Source organism: Equus asinus, chromosome 4 (assembly GCF_041296235.1).
Source record: "Equus asinus isolate D_3611 breed Donkey chromosome 4, EquAss-T2T_v2, whole genome shotgun sequence".
Lineage (NCBI taxonomy): Eukaryota > Metazoa > Chordata > Mammalia > Perissodactyla > Equidae > Equus > Equus asinus.
The window spans coordinates 137,082,478-137,099,324 of NC_091793.1; the positions used below are offsets into that span (position 1 = coordinate 137,082,478).

A 16,847-nucleotide genomic window follows, 5' to 3' on the forward strand; every position below is an offset into this window, starting at 1 on the left:
TCGTCTGTGGAGTGGGGGTAGTAATAATACTTCCATAAGGCTACTGCAGAGATGGAGTTAATGCATGTAAAATCCTTTTCATAATTCTTGTCCCACATTTAGCACTTAACACATATTAACTGCTATTATTAGGGGTTCATTGTCTCCATTGTCTGACTCAGCCAGCAAGAACCCAACCCGGATAATGAGAATAGGGCTCCCCGAACCTGCTCAGCCAAAGCCGTGGTGGCCTTGGTGCCCGGCCCTCCTTCTGCCTCCCACTGACCCCAAAGCAGAAAGAGTGGAAAGTCCACTGTCCGTCCAGATGCCTGCAGCTGGTCAGCTCTCATCCTCTCCTGTTCCCACAGACATACAGGGCGACAGGAAACTCCACAAGGGCAGAAGCAGCCGCTTGTTCCCGGAGCCTCCAGCTGAAAGGTGCCTTTTCCCGCCTGTAGCATCCAGCACCGCCTCAGAAAAAAGCACGCCTGGGGAAGTGAAGACGAAAAAGGTGTGTGTGTGTGTGTGTAAGAGATCACTCTCGATCTGGAAATGAAGCGACTCCAAGGGGCTGCCTCCAGCAGAGGACTGGCCCTGCTTGCTTCTGAGCTCACCGTGTGGAGCTGGGACAAAGCTGTAGTAATTTACTAAACGTTGAAAATAGTGAAGGACGGGTGAAGGAATTCAGCTGCCCCGATTCTACCCCAAGGCATACGCTATTTCCTCACTTTCTGGTGGCAACGGAACCCTTTGTTCTGTTAAGGGGCTGGGGCTTACCTGCAAACTGTGAGGACAGAATTTGAGCTTGTAAGAAACTGACCCACTTCAAACTCAAAATGCTGGAGATTTTGAATCCAGCAATGGTTTTGCTTAATTGAGGCCCTGTCGCCTTTGAAAATAAACGGCAAATTTTGCAAGTTTATCAACTCCTTCAGACGTCAGGTACACCTTCTTCCTTAGAGAAGTCCTTTGCTGTCTCTGGCCGGGTCCTGCCTTGCATTCTAAGTGGGTGGCTTGGAGGTACCTGTGTTGAGCAGGGCACACAGGGCCCCGGAACGCTCTGCCCTGTAGCCCCTCTGAGCTGCAGTGACCTCATCTGTGTGCTGGGATAATGAGGCCAACTCTTAGGGCTGCTGGAAGGATGCGAGGGGGTGATGCCTGTCTGTGAGAGCGTCTTGTGTCCGATTGGGAGCTGCAGCGGTGTTGGTTAACTGTGGGGACTCGCGTCATGGGAAATGGCCCTGGAGGAGCCCTGGGTGGTCCTGGAGCCAGTGGGGGAGGTTGTTTTCAGTCTGTTCAGGATTTTCTCAGATTTCCTGTGTCTAAGCTGACCTAAACCTTTCCATCCACACCAGAAGGGCCTCTGTCTTCCCAGGTGCATCTGGACCAGGAGTAAATGGCAGGCCTAAGGGAAGCCCTCAATTTCACACCCCGGGTCAGCCCAGAACCGAGCCAGGCTCAGAGGACAGGAGTCCCTGCCTTCAACCCATGCCTGTGGTTTAGCAGAGGAAAGCAAAATTTTCCACTAGATTAAAACTCGGTAAATTTTTAATTAGAATAAAGAAATTAAGGCTTGGTTTGTCGGCCATACCTCACACAAATCATCTGAGTTTTTCCACATCGATTTCTCAATGCAAACCTTGTCAAACAAAATGCACCAGGTCAGTGTTCAGAAAAGGGCAGTTGGTGGGCAGCTGGCACCTGGACAGTGAAGGCCTCCAGGAACACAGAGAGCCTATGTGCACACGTCTGCTTAATCATTTTCTTAATGTCGTGAAATTATAAATATTTCCCTGCGTGTGTTTGGTTAAATTTCCTTCCTCATTCAACTCTAAGCACGGAGGATGGTTACATATGTCTCTGATCTTTTTTCTTCTCGAGCACTAAAACAGTGAGAACCGTTTTTATTTTTCCTTCTGTGAAATTGGACTCCCTGACGCCCAGCACAAAGATGTGTTTCCTAGAGCGGAGTTCATGTGTTAAAAGCTGCAGACGACAAGGAGAAATTTCCAGAAACTTCTGCGTAATTGGAAACAGGAGGCTCGAAGTAGTACCCCTTGTGTGTGTCTCTCTGTGCACAGATACGCATGTATACATATAGACACGTGTTTTGAGGCTTTTTGGATGCAAAAAAACTGGGCTAGAGTCGTGGCAGATCCTGACACACGGAGATGCTTTTTTAGCCGTGTTCGTATTGCGGAAGCGTAGGGACGCCTAGGTATCCTGCTGGTGGGGAGATTGGGTACTAAACCCTAATGAGAGAAGACTCTGCTCTCAAAGAAATACCACAGAAATATTCCTAGTTCCAAACACGATGGTGACTGTGTGTAACTAGCTCGCTCAATCCTCGCGGCAGCCCTGTGCCCCGCTGGGGTGATTGCTCTCACTTTGCAGAGGAGGGTGTGGAGGCTGAGGGGTAAACGGGGTAAGCAGACAAACGCATAGTCTTATTTTCCACCCTTTCTTCCCTAAAAGGTTGCACAGTCAACGTTCTGAGCTTTGCTTTTTCCCCTTGACAACACATGCCAAGATTTCTCTCTCTCTGTACTTAGAAATCTCTGCTGCATCGTTTCAAGCCGGCTGTTTCCCCAGCTGCAAGGTGAAGAAAGACCGTAGTTCCTCCCAAAGGCTCTTGAATTTATCTGTTTGTGCTCCTCTGAGGAGTCAGAGGCTGGGTTAACAGGGTACAGCCGAGCTCCCGAGAGGCTGGGGGCAGCCCCCTAGACAGACTCCCGGCTCCCTGGGTGGTCAGCGTTGCTTCTCAGCCATGGGGACTGAAGCCACCTCACCCAGCAGCTCCTGGTGCTGCAGACACAATAAGATTCCCTGTCATTTGTCCCCTGCAGGCGGCAGGGCTTAGAGACCTGCCCTAATGGGTTTTGTTTTATTTTTAAATTTTCTCAGGCACCAAAAGCTTTGAAATTACCTCCTATCTCAGAAGAACCGCCCAGGGTCCTGGACCCCCTGGGGAGTGGACTTAAAGCCCAGGAGCCCCCAGCAGAGCTCTTCATCTTCCCCGTGGAGATTCACTTCCACACCCAGCAACCTCCAAAAGAAAAACCCCGCAGAGGAGGTAGGTCCCCTCGGGACGGGTCTCCTGAGGGAGCTCGGGCAGGTCAGGAAGCTCCGGGTGTGGGACCGGCTAATGCAGCCCTCTCCTAAACCATGGCTGACCCTCCCCAGGGTCATCCTCTTCAGAGAACTTTTTTTTAAAAGAAGGAAAGGGAATAAGTCCAGAAGTAGGTCTCTCTGGTCATATTCAACTCAATTTTTAAAATATTTATTGAGCCCTTCATTAAGCAGTGCATTCTGCTAAACTGTGGAAGAGAATGGAAGTCAGGCATACACACAAATAAGTCGGATGCACCACAGATGTTACAAAGGTGCAAGAATTTTAAGGCAGTTTATGAAAAATAAATACAGTATATAAAACAGCACAATTGAAATTGAAAAAAAAAACTGGTTAAAAGGAGCAGAGAAGTGATGTTATCAGACAGCTGGGATGAATTCATTGCTTTAGGTAAGCCCTGGATTTAGATGAGTTTCCTGGCAGCGAAGGTAAAAAGGGTCTTTGGATCTTCATTTTATAAAAGAAAGATAAAAGTTTGCCTGAAGAGCCATTTTCCTGATTTTGAATTAGGTTATTATGTAACATTAGATGATTTCTACAGTCTTTGTCAGGGCAGAGATTTTGTGCTTCTAAGCAAAGTGCTAAGAGAGTAGGGGTAAGGGAGACATCATTTCCAACAGGGGACTTAGGAAGACTTTTAGAAGGAGGCTTCTGAGCGACGGCTGACCCTACACCCCCAGGAGGAATTCTTTCTGACCTTCCCAAGACGTCCCACAGCACCCTGGCCTAAGACACATTCTCGCTCCTAGGACTTCTCTGGGCAGCGTGAGGTAGGTAGGTGACCCTCTAAACAGCTGACTCCAATTTTGAGGGAGTCCTAGTTCTGAGCTTTGTAGAAACTTCAGCAGCAACTGCCACTGATTTCTTGGAGAATTTTTGTTCTGTGGCTATTTGAATTCTCAAGATGAAGAAGAATGCTTACCTACTGAGCTTGAAAGACCAGTCAGTGGAAGGGTGCGTAATGGAATTTCTAAGGTGATGAAAATGTTCTAAACCTTGGTTGGTTGCATGGATTTATACATTTGTTGAAAGTCAGTGAATTGTACACTTAAGCCCTGTACATTTTGCTGTATATAATTTTACCTTTCAAAAAAAGTTACTTGGCTCCTTAAAAAAGAAAAACCAATATTTTTAAATGTAGGCTTTATTATTATTCAGGTACAGTGAGGCTGACAGATCAGGAGACATTGCCATTGAAAAGACAGTTTGTTACTCAGAGTTCTCAAGAGGAGAGGGCACGCCGGGCCATGCAGGACCACACGGGGAAGCACCGGGGTCAGTCAGGACCAGAAGGGCTGGCGGGTGGGGAATGGGCGAGAGTACTGCCTTTTGGGGGAAGGAGTGGGCGAGGCAGTGCAAGCAGGCTAAGCAGGTTTGCGGTTGGCTAGTTTGAGTGGTTTGGGCAGGCTCCAGGGGCAGGGGCCAGCCCTCGCTGTCTGTACCTGGCCCTGGGGGGTTAAGGCAGGGGGTAGTGGCCTAGAGTGTAAGAGTTGGGTAACGGAGGTTGTGGGGGTCAGGAGCTCTAGATTGGTTGGTTTGCATGTGAAATGTGAACTCGCACATAGTCCTTTACCATCTCTAGGAATCAGCTAGCGCTGCGGGGGGACAGTCTCCCCAGGATCAGTAAGGTCCCAGATGTCAAAACACTGGAAGAAAAAGACATACTTACTACACACAAAGACAAGACTATTAGCAGGATTCAATTAAATCCTGAGTATCTTCCATGATGACCCTAGAAGGAAGGTCGCCAGGCCATTGGGAACCAGATTCTTAAAGCTGTTAGGCACTTGGAGTGTGCCAACACAGTGCCAAATGCAAAATAGGAATAAGGTACAGAGAAAGTGAATGCACTGCGTTCTTCCTTCTTTGGTATGTCAGTCAGTGTGGACTCTCTCAGTAACGAGTGTCAGAAGCTTAACTCAAACTGTCTTAAGAAAAAAAAGAAATGTATTATGAGCTCGTGTCATTGGTCGTGCAAAGACCAGCTAACTCCAGGCTCAGTTGGATCCAGGTCTCAGAAAATGGCATCTGGGCACTATTTGTCTAAGTTTCTCAGCTCTGTTAGCGTTTCCTCTCAAGCAGGCTGTCCCCACATGGTGGTCAAGATAGGCTCCTGCAATTCCACACTGACCTCTCACCTGTTAACCCCAGTAGCAAGGATATGCCTCTTAAAAGTTCTTGCAAAAGTACCAGATTTGCCTCTGACTGGGTTATGTGCCTGGACCTGATCCTTGTGGCTAAAGCAATGAGGCGTCTCTTTAGCCAGGCTGCAGTCACGTGCCCATCAAGGAATGGTCTCAGCTGCACCCAAACCACATGGTGTGAGCAGGGGAGAGATGGATCCCCAAAAAGAAGAGATGGCTGGCAAAAACCACAGATGTCTACTACAACTTGGCTTTCTCATTGTCTCCTAGGAGCTCCACACCCTGAGTCAGGAGCAGAGACAGAAGAGACCAGACCTTTCTGGAGGGCTTCCCTGAAGCGCACGTCCCTAGCAAGACCAAGGATGTTAAGAGTGCATCTCCCAGTGGACTCGGGCAGGGACACACTCTCGCCTCAAGGTAACCCCTCCTGCCCTCCAGCATTCCACAAGACTCTCACCCAGCAGGGAAGCAAGGCAAGACACGTAAGGACCCCCAGCCCTGAGAAAGGAGCTGGAAGGGAGGTCAGCTCCCCCCAGCCACCCGAAGGTGTCTTTTGTTCAGGCAGCAGCTGCCTTAACTGAAGTGCTGTCATTGAACCAGTTTAGTGTCTAGCTCATAAGTTACTTACTCATTAAATCGTCCCCCTACTAATATTTTTCTGGTTGCAGATGTAAAATGGCACCAAACTTACTGAAAGTTCGCTGCATGCTCTATGGTTTATCCTATGTTTTTAATCAATGAAATTTCATTTCTAACCTGTTTAGGGATGTTTATTTATTCATTAAAAAGTCCATAATATCAATAAAAGTCTTCACTCTAATTTTTCAAAACATCATATGGACGTTTGAAATTACACACATGGGTGCATCTAAGTGTGTATTTTTATGTGTTGGCTAAGCTGAAAGTAATGGGCCATATTTAGAAAGCGCCTCATTTTCAGAAAACTGAAACTCCTTTCCAAAGGGCAAGATGACAGTATCACAAACATTAAGTGATCTCTGACCAGTGGTGTCAGAAGAAGGAGAAGGAGGAACATTGATATTTATGGAGTTCTCTCTGTGCCAGGCACTGGGTTAGTTTTTAGCACATCTTATCTCGTTTCCTCCTCACAACGATCTGACCCTCACTTCCCAGATCCGAAAACGGAAGCCCTGAGAGAACGCTTGTCTGAGGTGGCACGGCTGCAAGTGGCCCGGCTGGGACGGGAGCTAGGTCTCCCGCACCAGCAGCCTCCCCATCGGGCTGCACTGCCTTTCAGAAGAAACAGAACCATGAGCCCAGGTTGGGACGCTCTCGAGATGTCTCAGTTCTGAGAACGCCTCTGATTACAGGGACACGGGCTCATTTACACCGTCTCTCAAGTGAGAGTTAATCATCCTAAAGACTGAAAAAAAGTCTTTCTTTTCAAAAAAAATCCAAATACTATATGGGCCAGGGCCACTTTGTGTGCAAATGGGCCAGAGAGCAGCTTTCCACCTGCAGCCTCAGCGTCAGGTGCACAGCCTGAGCCACTGGGGTCGGAGGCCACACCAGTGAATTTTGTCTTTGCTGTCATTCACCTCACACTGCCCTCCACTTGTTTTGAGCTGCCATGTCCACAGGGACTGACTCTCTAGAACTTGTCCCTCCTCTGCCACCCTGCCAGGGGGCAGCCGGGCTAGAAGTCCCTGGTGCCTTGGTGTGAGTCGGTTCAGTACGTGACCCAACCTCGTAGAAGTCACATAAAGAGATCCAGAGAGTCCCATTTTTCAAGGCAGTCTTCCTCACACAGGGGCTCCTGGGCAAGGGTGATTTGAGCTAGGAAGTGTGACCATCCCATTGCCACAGAGGTGGCCCATACCCATTTACTTGCTCAGCCCTGGATTATTTCACCTCTACCATTATAAAAACGAAGCCAGATTTTGTATGTGCACATACACACATACAGATTTTATTCTATTGCTGAACCATCGGGAGATAGATTGCAGACTTTTTGCCTTTCATCCCTTATCAGCACATATCTCTTTAGAGCAAGGATGTTCTCCCTCATGACCACAACACAACTATCACAATCAAGAAAATCAACGTTGGTGTAACACTAATTTCTAATATATAGTCCATATTCAAATTTCTCATTATAACAATAACGTTCCCTAGAGGTTTTCTTTTTCTGATCAATCCAGGATTCAACTCGGGATCATGCATCGTATTTAGCTGTCACGCCTCTTCAGAATCTTTTCGTCTCGAGCGCTTGACCAGTCTTGCTTTTCATGACATGGACGTTTTGAAGGCCAGTTGCTTTGCAGAATTACCCTCAACTTAGATTTGCCTGTTTCCTCGTGATCAGATTCAGATCAGACATCTTTAGCAAGAAGAGCCAAATACGTGATGTTGTGTCTTTCTCGGTGCACCACATCAGGGGACACAAATATCCCTGTATATTTATTCCATCTGTTGTCATCTGTTCCATTATCAGTGGTGTTCAGTTTCATTATTTGGTTAAAGGTGGTGTCTCTAGATTTCTCCATGGCAGACACCTTCCCTTTCGTAGCAAATAACTAGCCTGTAATACTTTGAGACTGTGTGTGAAGCCGGCTTTTAAACACGAACAGCAACCGTGTGTTGAGCATGAAATAAAGACACTCTCTGAGATTAAGACAAGGTCTCAATCCCTCAGATTACTGGATTTCACCCTCCATAGATCAGTCCCAGCTGATTTGAGAAAAGAGAAGGAGAGCACGGAGGGGAGGGCAGGACGCACTGTGTGGAGCCTTGTCATCAGCCCCATACCCTCTCTGCCCCCAGGAGGTGCTGCTTTGCACGCTATGACCTGGAGGAGTCGCGTGTTCATTGGTTCTGCTTAGAAGACTTGCTTTGTGGTTGGAATTCTGTAGCCAATAATCTCGTGAGCTCCGCAGCCGGGGGGCCCCTAGTGAGAGCCTTTGCACTGTGGGCTGGAAGGACCTTGCAGCCCCTCTCGTCTCTCTTCTGTCTCAGGAGCCCATCAACATGAGGAGAGTAATAACAACTGCTGCTCAGTGCCTCCCAGTTCTGGGGGTTCGTCAACCAGGTGCCACTGTTCTGGCCAAGAGTGATTTCACCCTGGCCACGGGAGACAGCTGGTCTGGAAAAGGGACGAGGTTGAGAATGGGTGGACTGAAGCATCCTTCAGGAGGAGCCATCACCCCACTTAGAAGAGAGCTTCCTTCTCCTTCTGATCCAGAAGTCCTCTCACTCGTGTTTGTCTCCTTTTGCTTTCGAAGATGATGATGCCCCACCCCAGAATGTGACCCCACCATTGTCCCTGATTAAAGGAAGAAAAAGTCCAGCGAGCCAGAGGGGCCCAGACAGCCCCAGGACATCAGGGCACAGCAGCCCCACAGGCTCCGCAGTCGTGAGACGGCCCCGGGGGACACTCCCAGCGGAAGGACAAGGTAATCACTCCTTGGCTTGTCTGGGGCTCTGGGCTCATTTTAATCATCTTCCAGGGCCACGCGGCAGCCGTGATGAAGCTGTCCGAGAGCCACTCCGCTGAAGGGGAAATGGGCAGTGTTCACGACGACGTCAGTGGGATTCGTGTTTACCATGCGTATTCCTAAAGAGTCAGTGCATGTTTTAAGGGTGTGCTGCACCTGCACGCATTGCCAAACTGTTCCGTGCTGTCCTCCCTCCCAGCAGCAGTGTGAGGACACAGCTGCCTGCGGTCCCCAGGGAGCCACACTATGGGATGGACTGGGCCACCCAACACCGAGGCCCAACCCTCCCCGGGGTGAGGGATCCTGCTGACCCTGCCAACAGGAAGAGTCCCAGGCAGAGGCCACCCTCAGCCCGGGGCAGAGCCTGAGGCCTGCTCACAGACAGACGAGGACTGGATTGTCACTGGAGGGTGAGGTAGCACCCACACCCTCCATGACTTAGACTGACTGAGGTCCTTATACAAGATCAATAATGCAGATGGTGCAGTGACAGCTTCCGTGGGGGCTTTGAGCTAAAGGCAGCTCATAAAGCAGAAATTGCTTAGAGTCCACACTACCTCTGAAAACCCCTTAGGGAGGTGCCATGCTGGAAACCAACAAAATGTTTTCTAGAAAGTGCAGCCCAGCCAGCTGTTCCTCCCTCCAGGAGTGTTGGGCTGCTTTCTCCAGTGGAGCACCAGATGAAGGAGATGCTGTGTGTTGGGCACCGGACAATGTGAGGAAAGCATCTCTCTTAATGGCAGAATCCTAGTCACAGCTTCCAGAAACTCACACACTGAGAGGCGGGGGGCGGGGAGGAGGACACTAAGAGCCGCCAGGAAGACAACAGATCCCTCATCTTTCCTGTTCATCTCATGCTCACTCGGGCACAGAACGCCTCACCATTTGTCTCTCTGTGCCTCTGTCTACCCCCTGCCCCCAAGCATGGACAGGTGAAGCCCTGTAAGCATAAATTAAATACATAGATCAATGACTCCATATGTGTTTGCAGCTTCTCTATTCAAGGCTGAAACGGTCAGCATCACGTCCCCTCCTTCCCCCTCCCTCTCTCCCTCCCCCTCCCTCCCTCCCTCCCTCCCCCTCCCTCCCTCCCTCTCTCCCCCTCCCTCCCTCCCTCCCTTCCTCTCTCTCTCTCTCTCTCTCTCTCTCTCTCTCTCTCTCTCTCTCTCTCTCTCTCTCTCTCTCTCGTCTTTCAGGCGCCTTCCTCCTGTGGCCCCTCCTTCTGGACCCGCACCGCACGGCAGCGACGCCCTCCACTTAGATACAAAGGAACCAAACTTTAGGTGCAGTCACGCCAGCACTGACGGTGTTCCCAAGAGGTTGGGTAGCCCAGGAGAAATCACACCGAACACACACGCACACACACACACACAGACTCACACTCCTCCTCCGACGTCATTATAAAGGGAGAATCTGAGGAGAAGCAATGCCAGGGCCCCGACTGTGGTAAGAGTGCAGCCCGAAGCCTCAGGAGCATACGTTGAGTGTGTAAATGAAGGTACATGTGAGGATACGTGTGTGCCTGTGTGTACATATGTGTGATTACGCAGGCATGCTGCGCACAAGTGTGCAAGTGTTGCTGTGTGTGTGTCCTTGCGCCTGTGTGGTATATGTGTGCTCATGCAGACACACTTGCATATGGGTGGTTGTGCATGTATGTGTGTGCTTGCCTTGTGAGTGTACATATATACGTGTATGTATACCTCTGTGTAAATATGTGTGTGTGTTCTCGAGTGTGTGTGTTGCCTCTGTGTGCATGTGTGTGTTTGTGTACTTATAAGTGTGTGCTGTGACTGGTGGCCAGCTCTGCTCCTGACCCCTTTGCCTTGGAGATGGGGAAGGTAAGGTTACAGAAACACCTTCAATCTTTCTAAGCATCTGAGGGAAATACAACTTCCTTCTCCTTGGCCTGAGCCCCCTGGAGTCACTGGCAGTCACAGCATTTGAGCCATAGGGGATGGCTGTCCATGCTGAGAACGGCACAAAGGCATGTGACAGAGAGGGGAAGCAGAGGCTGGACTCACCAAGCACTTGCCCAGGTGGGCGACACACACCTGGAGGAAAGGGCCCCCTGTCCTTCACTTGGGTGCCCCTCACCAGCCCAGCCTTGCCCTGTAGGGCTGCTTGAGCCCCGAGGGGCCACCTCCTCCAGGTTCTCACAAAGGCGTGACAGGGGCTGGTGGCAGCCCACCCTGTTCATCCTGCATTGGCCTCCAGACTCCTGCCGGATCCCAGGAGTGGGGCTGACCCTGGGCTCTGGCGGGCCCTGAGCTCACTGCGTCTGTCTGCTGGGGACTCGGGGAGCACGGTGCGGGCGCAGCCTCCTCTCTTGCACTCATGCTGACACTGCCCATGTTTGTGCTTGTTTTCAAAAAGATTCCAGAGACCCCACACTGGGACACTTTTTGCTGGGTCCAGATGGAGAAAACGTCTGCCTGTCCCTCCCAGGGCCTACCCAAACCGAGGAGCTTCTGTGTGGGGAAGGTAAGACGATCCATCCCGGGTCGGCCTCATTTTCATAGCGGAAGGTTTTACCTGCAGCTTCCAAAACTTCCCAGCAGCAGAGACATCATTAAAAACAGACGCGAGTCAGCCAGTTTCTCCCCTCTCGCTGACACAGAGGTGCTTCTGTAGCTCAGACACAATAACCCAATGTTTGCATAACAAGTTGACTCTTGCTGGAGTATCTGGAGGGAGACGTCCCCGTGGAATGGCTTGGAGGAGGTATAATGTGCCTTATTGATGCCTTGATGAGAATGATAAAGCCCTTTTGGTTTTTGCCCAAATTAAACACTGCCTTTTCTCTTCTCTCCAACCGCCCTCCAGAGGCGGAGGTGGCTAATTGGTAAGCCAAGCAGGTATCCTCGTGGTACACGTTGGTTTATTACTGCGAATCCTCTGGCTCCTGACAGCTATCGAGGCAGTTTCCAAAAACCCTTCTGGCATGTTAACTTTTTGGAAAAGAGATGCTGGCTCTGGGCAATAGCCGTTTTGCAAAGGAAAAAAAATGAAGTCCGAGGGTGCTGAGTGTCAACCTCCTGGGATCCATCATGGCGTGTATGCATGAGTCGGACGGCCAGCAGGGGGTCTGATGAGAGAGAGCAAAACCTGTGCTCCTGTAGTGGGCTGCGTCTCGACCGGCTCAATAAAGAGAGCGTGGATTCAGAGCCAGGAGATCTGAGCAGCCCTGGCTTGTCCTCTGTGTTGTCAGATGACTTGGGGTCAGTCCCTCCCTGTGTCCAGGGTCCTCATCCTGTCTGAAATGAGGGATTGACTCTTGCCCTGCCGCCAGCTGGGAAGCTCCTTGACTGTTGCTGCATTTCACAGGTTGCGTCTGTTGCTGTTGAAGCAGCGGCCTAGTGCATGGGTTTCCAGAAACTAGCATGCATTTAGTTCCAAATTCAACATTAAAGCACTTCCACCACCACTTGGGTTATCCTGTGCTGTGAGTATGGAAATAACTTGGTTCTGCATTGGCGGAGGCAGGAGTTAGAGATGTGGAGGCCAGTGTCAGAGTGACACTGTGGGTACAGCAGCTGGACAGCAAATATGGTTCTGCTGCACAGCTGTCCTCTCTGTTCCAGGAGAGACTCTGGCAAAGCAAAGCCGGAAGCAGAAAAGGAAATGTTTAGGCCTTCAGTGTGTTGTCACACTGTTCATATGAGGTTTCAGTCGTTTTGGCATCCCTGGCACCTGGCACGGTTCCTGACACATGCATAACAGGATCACGATACATGTTCATTGAAAAATCTCTCAATAATTTCCACGCTAAAGCAAGAGAGAGAGAAATGTAGCTTACGTTGAATAAATGGAGACTTGTCCGCCATCTTGTCTCAGTCCCGTGAACAGTATATTTAATCCTGCTTGCCTCTCAAACCTAAAGTCATTCGCTGTAAGCTTGTTGAACTAATGAATGAATCAGTCAGTCAGGCGGGCAAGCCTCTCTCTAGCCTTTCCTCCATATACAGCTGGCGGACCTTCATTCTGGACAGCGATTAGAATGTGCCCTGGAAGGTGGGACAAAGCCTTAAACCCACATGTCCCTACGCGGGCCCATAGAACAGATCTGGGTTTCAGAGAGTCTCTATTAATGGGAAAGTTTTTTCGTTGTTTGTTTTGAGAAGCAGTGTGCTGAAAAAAATTTTCAACTCTTGCAAAGGGTTTGCTCCAACCACACCAAAATCTTTGCAGTTCAGTTTGTTGAAATCCAGGTTGGTCACCAGCCCACCCTGCCCTTCCGGTCTCATCTCCCACTCTATTCAGGCCCACCCTTTTCTCATCTCTTTGGAAGCCCAAACATTCAGTCTTCCTTCTCTTATCTTCCAGCCTTTGCCCAGTTGTCCCCAAATGTTTAGAATAGCTTTATGTTCCAGACAAAGGCTCATCTTTTCTGGAAAATTCTCCTTAGTAAATCCACCTCATCTCATACAACTGCCTCAGCCCATTCCTCCCTCTCAATCCGACTGTTATGATTATTGTATTTATCTGCATCTGTTTTCTGTTTAGCTCCCAAATATATTACACGAGGCCTAGAGCACCTCTCATCTTTATCATATGTCCAAGAAATGCTTGTTGATTGACTGAATACCCCAGATGCCACAAAGGAAAGTTCTTTTGGAATCATAGTTGGGTTTTTTAAATTTAAAAAAATCTTGAGTAAGAAGGGAATATGATCTGTCTGATCTTTCTGAGACATTCAGACTCTGTCAACATCTATTTGGAATAAATTCTTAGGCAATTAGATCATGATATCTTGCTTTCAGACAGCATAGAAAGATGAATACGAACCTTCAGAAAAAGAAAAAAAGTTGTGAAGACTAGAGCTGGAATTTGACCCTCCTGGTCCTGGCGGGATGTTGCAACACTTAGAAAATTCAAAGGCTTAAGAAAGGAAAAGTTAACTTGGATGGATACAAGTCAAAACAGGGGATATGTGCTCTGAATTGCTTATCCATGATCCAAATCCCGCATCTAGTCTCCCGGTTGTGGTGGCAGCAATGGAAGATTTCTTTCAGAAATTCTTTTATTCAGAAGGCTTACTGCTAGAAGTTCAGGGATGTCTGTCCCGATGATTCAGGCTGGGACTCCAGTCCCATGTCACTTTAAATTCTTGAGCTCTTTCAGAGTTTCCAGTTAACACTGGTTCTTGTCCCAAATGGATTTTTACCCCAAAAATGTTCCTTATTTTTTGGTCATTTAATAACATCCTTCTCTCTTGCAATTCTTTCTTGGCGTGGTGATTTTAAAATATGTCCACAAATTCTTTGACACTTGTTCCTTCAAAGGGGAGAGCCTAACTCTACTCCCCTTGAGAGTGGATGGGACACAGCGGCTCACTTCTAACGGAAATAGAATATGACCGAAGTGATGGCGTATGACTTCTGAGACTGGCTTTCTCCTTGCTCTCTCTCTTGGATTACCCCTCTGGGGAAAGCCAGCTGCTATGTCCGTCACGAGGCCGCTCAAGCAGCCTTATGGAGAGGTCCCCAGGGCAAGGAACCGAAGCCTCCTGCCAACAGCTAGAACGAGCTTTCCAGGCTTGTGAGTGAGCTGCCTCGAGAGGAGATGCTCCAGCCCCAGTGAAACCTCCGAATGACTACATCCTGGCTGACACTGTGACTGCAGCCTCCCCAGAGGCTCTGCCCCAGAAGTACACACACAAGCCACTCCCAGATTCCCACAGAAACTGTGTCAGATATAATACAAATTTACCGTTTTAAGTCACTAGATGTGGGGGTAATTTGTCTTCAGTAATACATAATATCCTTGGTGTCATTTCCTGGTGGTCTGCAATTTGGTAAACAGAAAGATGAAGGGGCCAAGAATATCCAGCTGGTCTCAAAACACTGATGATTTGGGGGCAAACATATGCTAAATAGTTGGCTTTCTCTTTGTTTTCTCCATTTGCCATTTGTGGTCATGTTGGTTGTGGGGCTCACGGGTAAAAGAATCCATCCGTGTTGGTAGGGTCATTGACAAAGTATGATTTTTCTTGAGTAGCCTTTCTCTTAGCAGCTGTTGCTTTAGAGAAGACGCCTGGAGATCTGAAGGAGGAGAAGTCCTTAGATGAGGCAGAGTCAGGAAGAAGAAGGAACTCTGGACTAAATGTCCAAAGTCTTGGGCTTTATTCTCAGCTCTACCACCCGCGATATCTGTGATCGGGAGCAAATAGTTGCACTGCTGTGGACCTCAGCTCCCTAATATGGGAAAAGAGGAGCTGGGCTCAGATCCAGTCCTCCCAGCGTGTGTCCCATAGAACTCCAGTTCCTCAGAAAGTTGACAGGCATTATGTAAAAAGCAAAAGGTTCCGAGGTTAAATAAGTTTGGAAACCAGCAGCTAACGTTTCCTTATGGCAGGACTTCACAGAGCCTCTAAGAGGCCATTGTGAATTTCAGCTCCTCCCGTTGAGAATATGCCTTGTATCCCAAACTTATTTGAGCACTGAATTCTTTATTGTTTTTAGCAAAGCATTGTGCAGTTCTTAATAGTTTCTGGAACACACTTTGGAAAACACTAAACTGATGATTTCTAAGGTTCCTTCCAGAGGAGACTCTCTCGCTGGGGTAGCTCTGTTGTCTAAATCCTGAAGCGTGCTCTCAGCCATTCAATAATTCATGACTGTTCTTATTTTCATTTTCAAAACATCGCTTCTGAATGGTAGGGTCCACAATCCATCCATCTCTGAGTGAGAAGTAGAGGAAGGCAGCAGGAAGCCTGCGTGGCAATAAGGCCCTTGGGCCCAATCAGTGTTTGTTAATAACCCATAAGAAATAATGTTGACAGTTCCAGTGATCTCAGGTCAAATGTTGAAATAAAGGAAAACGTGGCTGGACATGGTCACGTGGCACCCAGCATTTCCTTCCAGTGGGCCTTCCTGTACTGCAGAGGCTAGAAGGCTGAAAACTACATTTCCCAGATAACTTAGGGGCTGGATGCAAATTAAGTTCTGCCAATTAGATGCACTTGCATGAAATTTGGAGGGCAGAAGTGAGGCAGAGGCATCAAAGCTTTTGGCTACTGATGCTGGTAAGTGAGCCCAGGAAGACCGAGTGTGTCAAGAGGCAGTTGCCACAGCAACTTTGTAACCACCAAGTATCTACAGACAGGCTGTTTCTTCTTAAAGTACCTGGTGGTTTCTGTTCCCCACCAAGCTCTGACCCACGTACTCTTCTTACAGCAATTATGGGAGATTCCCATGAGGCTCGGCATGGGGCTAATTTGAGGTCACATAGACCCCAGGGCAGGTTGGAATGGCTATGTTTGTCCGGACTTCAGAGGGAAGTCCTGTCCCTCAGCGTAGTGACCCCTGCACGGCCTAAGCAGCCCTCGCTGGACGGTGCTCTGAGAGCCACTAGACACCCCAGGGAGTCTCCTGTCCTTCGACAAAAACCTCCCACGATTCCTACAAGTACAAAGACTCCCCTACCTCGTATGTGGTTGAAAATGTGGTCATCACCACTCTACGCCTTCCAAAGAAGAAAAATGTCAAAAATAATAGTTCTCTCTGAATCTGCTAGAAATTTTTTTTTTGGAAGAAAAAAAATCAATATGAAATGTTGAAGAATATTTAATTCCTCTTCATTTTTTGCATATGATGGGACTTGCATTTTTGTACAGAGCCTGCGAAGCCTGTGAAGACCTCCCTTGCTTTGTTCTGTTTCAGAGACATCTAGAGCTGGGAGGCAACAGGCGTCGCCTTCCTCAGGGCTTAAGCAGAAGAAACACTTTAACAGCCTCCCTGAGGGACCAGTAGATCAGACAGATAAAAGCAGAGCTGCCCGGTGAAGTGGGGCCGGTGTGGCTGCATCCTCCCCAACGTCTCCACAGTCCAGCTAGTTCGTCCCCTCCTGAGACGGTTCCTGGGGAGGGGTCCATGCAGAGCCGCCGGAGCTGGGAGACCACAGTTTGAAAACCCTCTCATTTTATGAATAAGGAAACTGAGGCACAGAGAGGTGTGGTGATTTGCTCAAAGTCACACAGCTTCTATGTGTCAAATGTAAGGCTCAAACCCAGATCTTCCTGCGCCCACTGAGGTCAAAGCTCTTCCCACTAAATCATTCTGCCTCTAGTCCCTCTTGCCACGTTCCCAGGCTTCAAGGACTGGCTGAAGTCCCACCTTCTCTGTGACGCCTCACCTG

At 48.9% G+C, this 16,847-nt stretch overlaps 1 protein-coding gene across 3 annotated transcripts in view; it reads left to right on the top strand.

Annotated features, from left to right (window-relative positions):
- Positions 1–16,847, top strand: part of KIAA2012 (KIAA2012 ortholog) — a 105,566-nt gene that overhangs the window by 31,729 nt on the left and 56,990 nt on the right. For all 3 annotated transcript variants that reach the window (XM_044768431.2, XM_070508410.1, XM_070508409.1), the window contains 5 exons: positions 348–490; positions 2,884–3,052; positions 5,524–5,670; positions 8,496–8,666; positions 11,085–11,192. In XM_044768431.2, the coding sequence (XP_044624366.2) occupies positions 348–490; positions 2,884–3,052; positions 5,524–5,670; positions 8,496–8,666; positions 11,085–11,192 (738 nt within the window). The remainder of the gene's footprint in view (positions 1–347; positions 491–2,883; positions 3,053–5,523; positions 5,671–8,495; positions 8,667–11,084; positions 11,193–16,847) is intronic.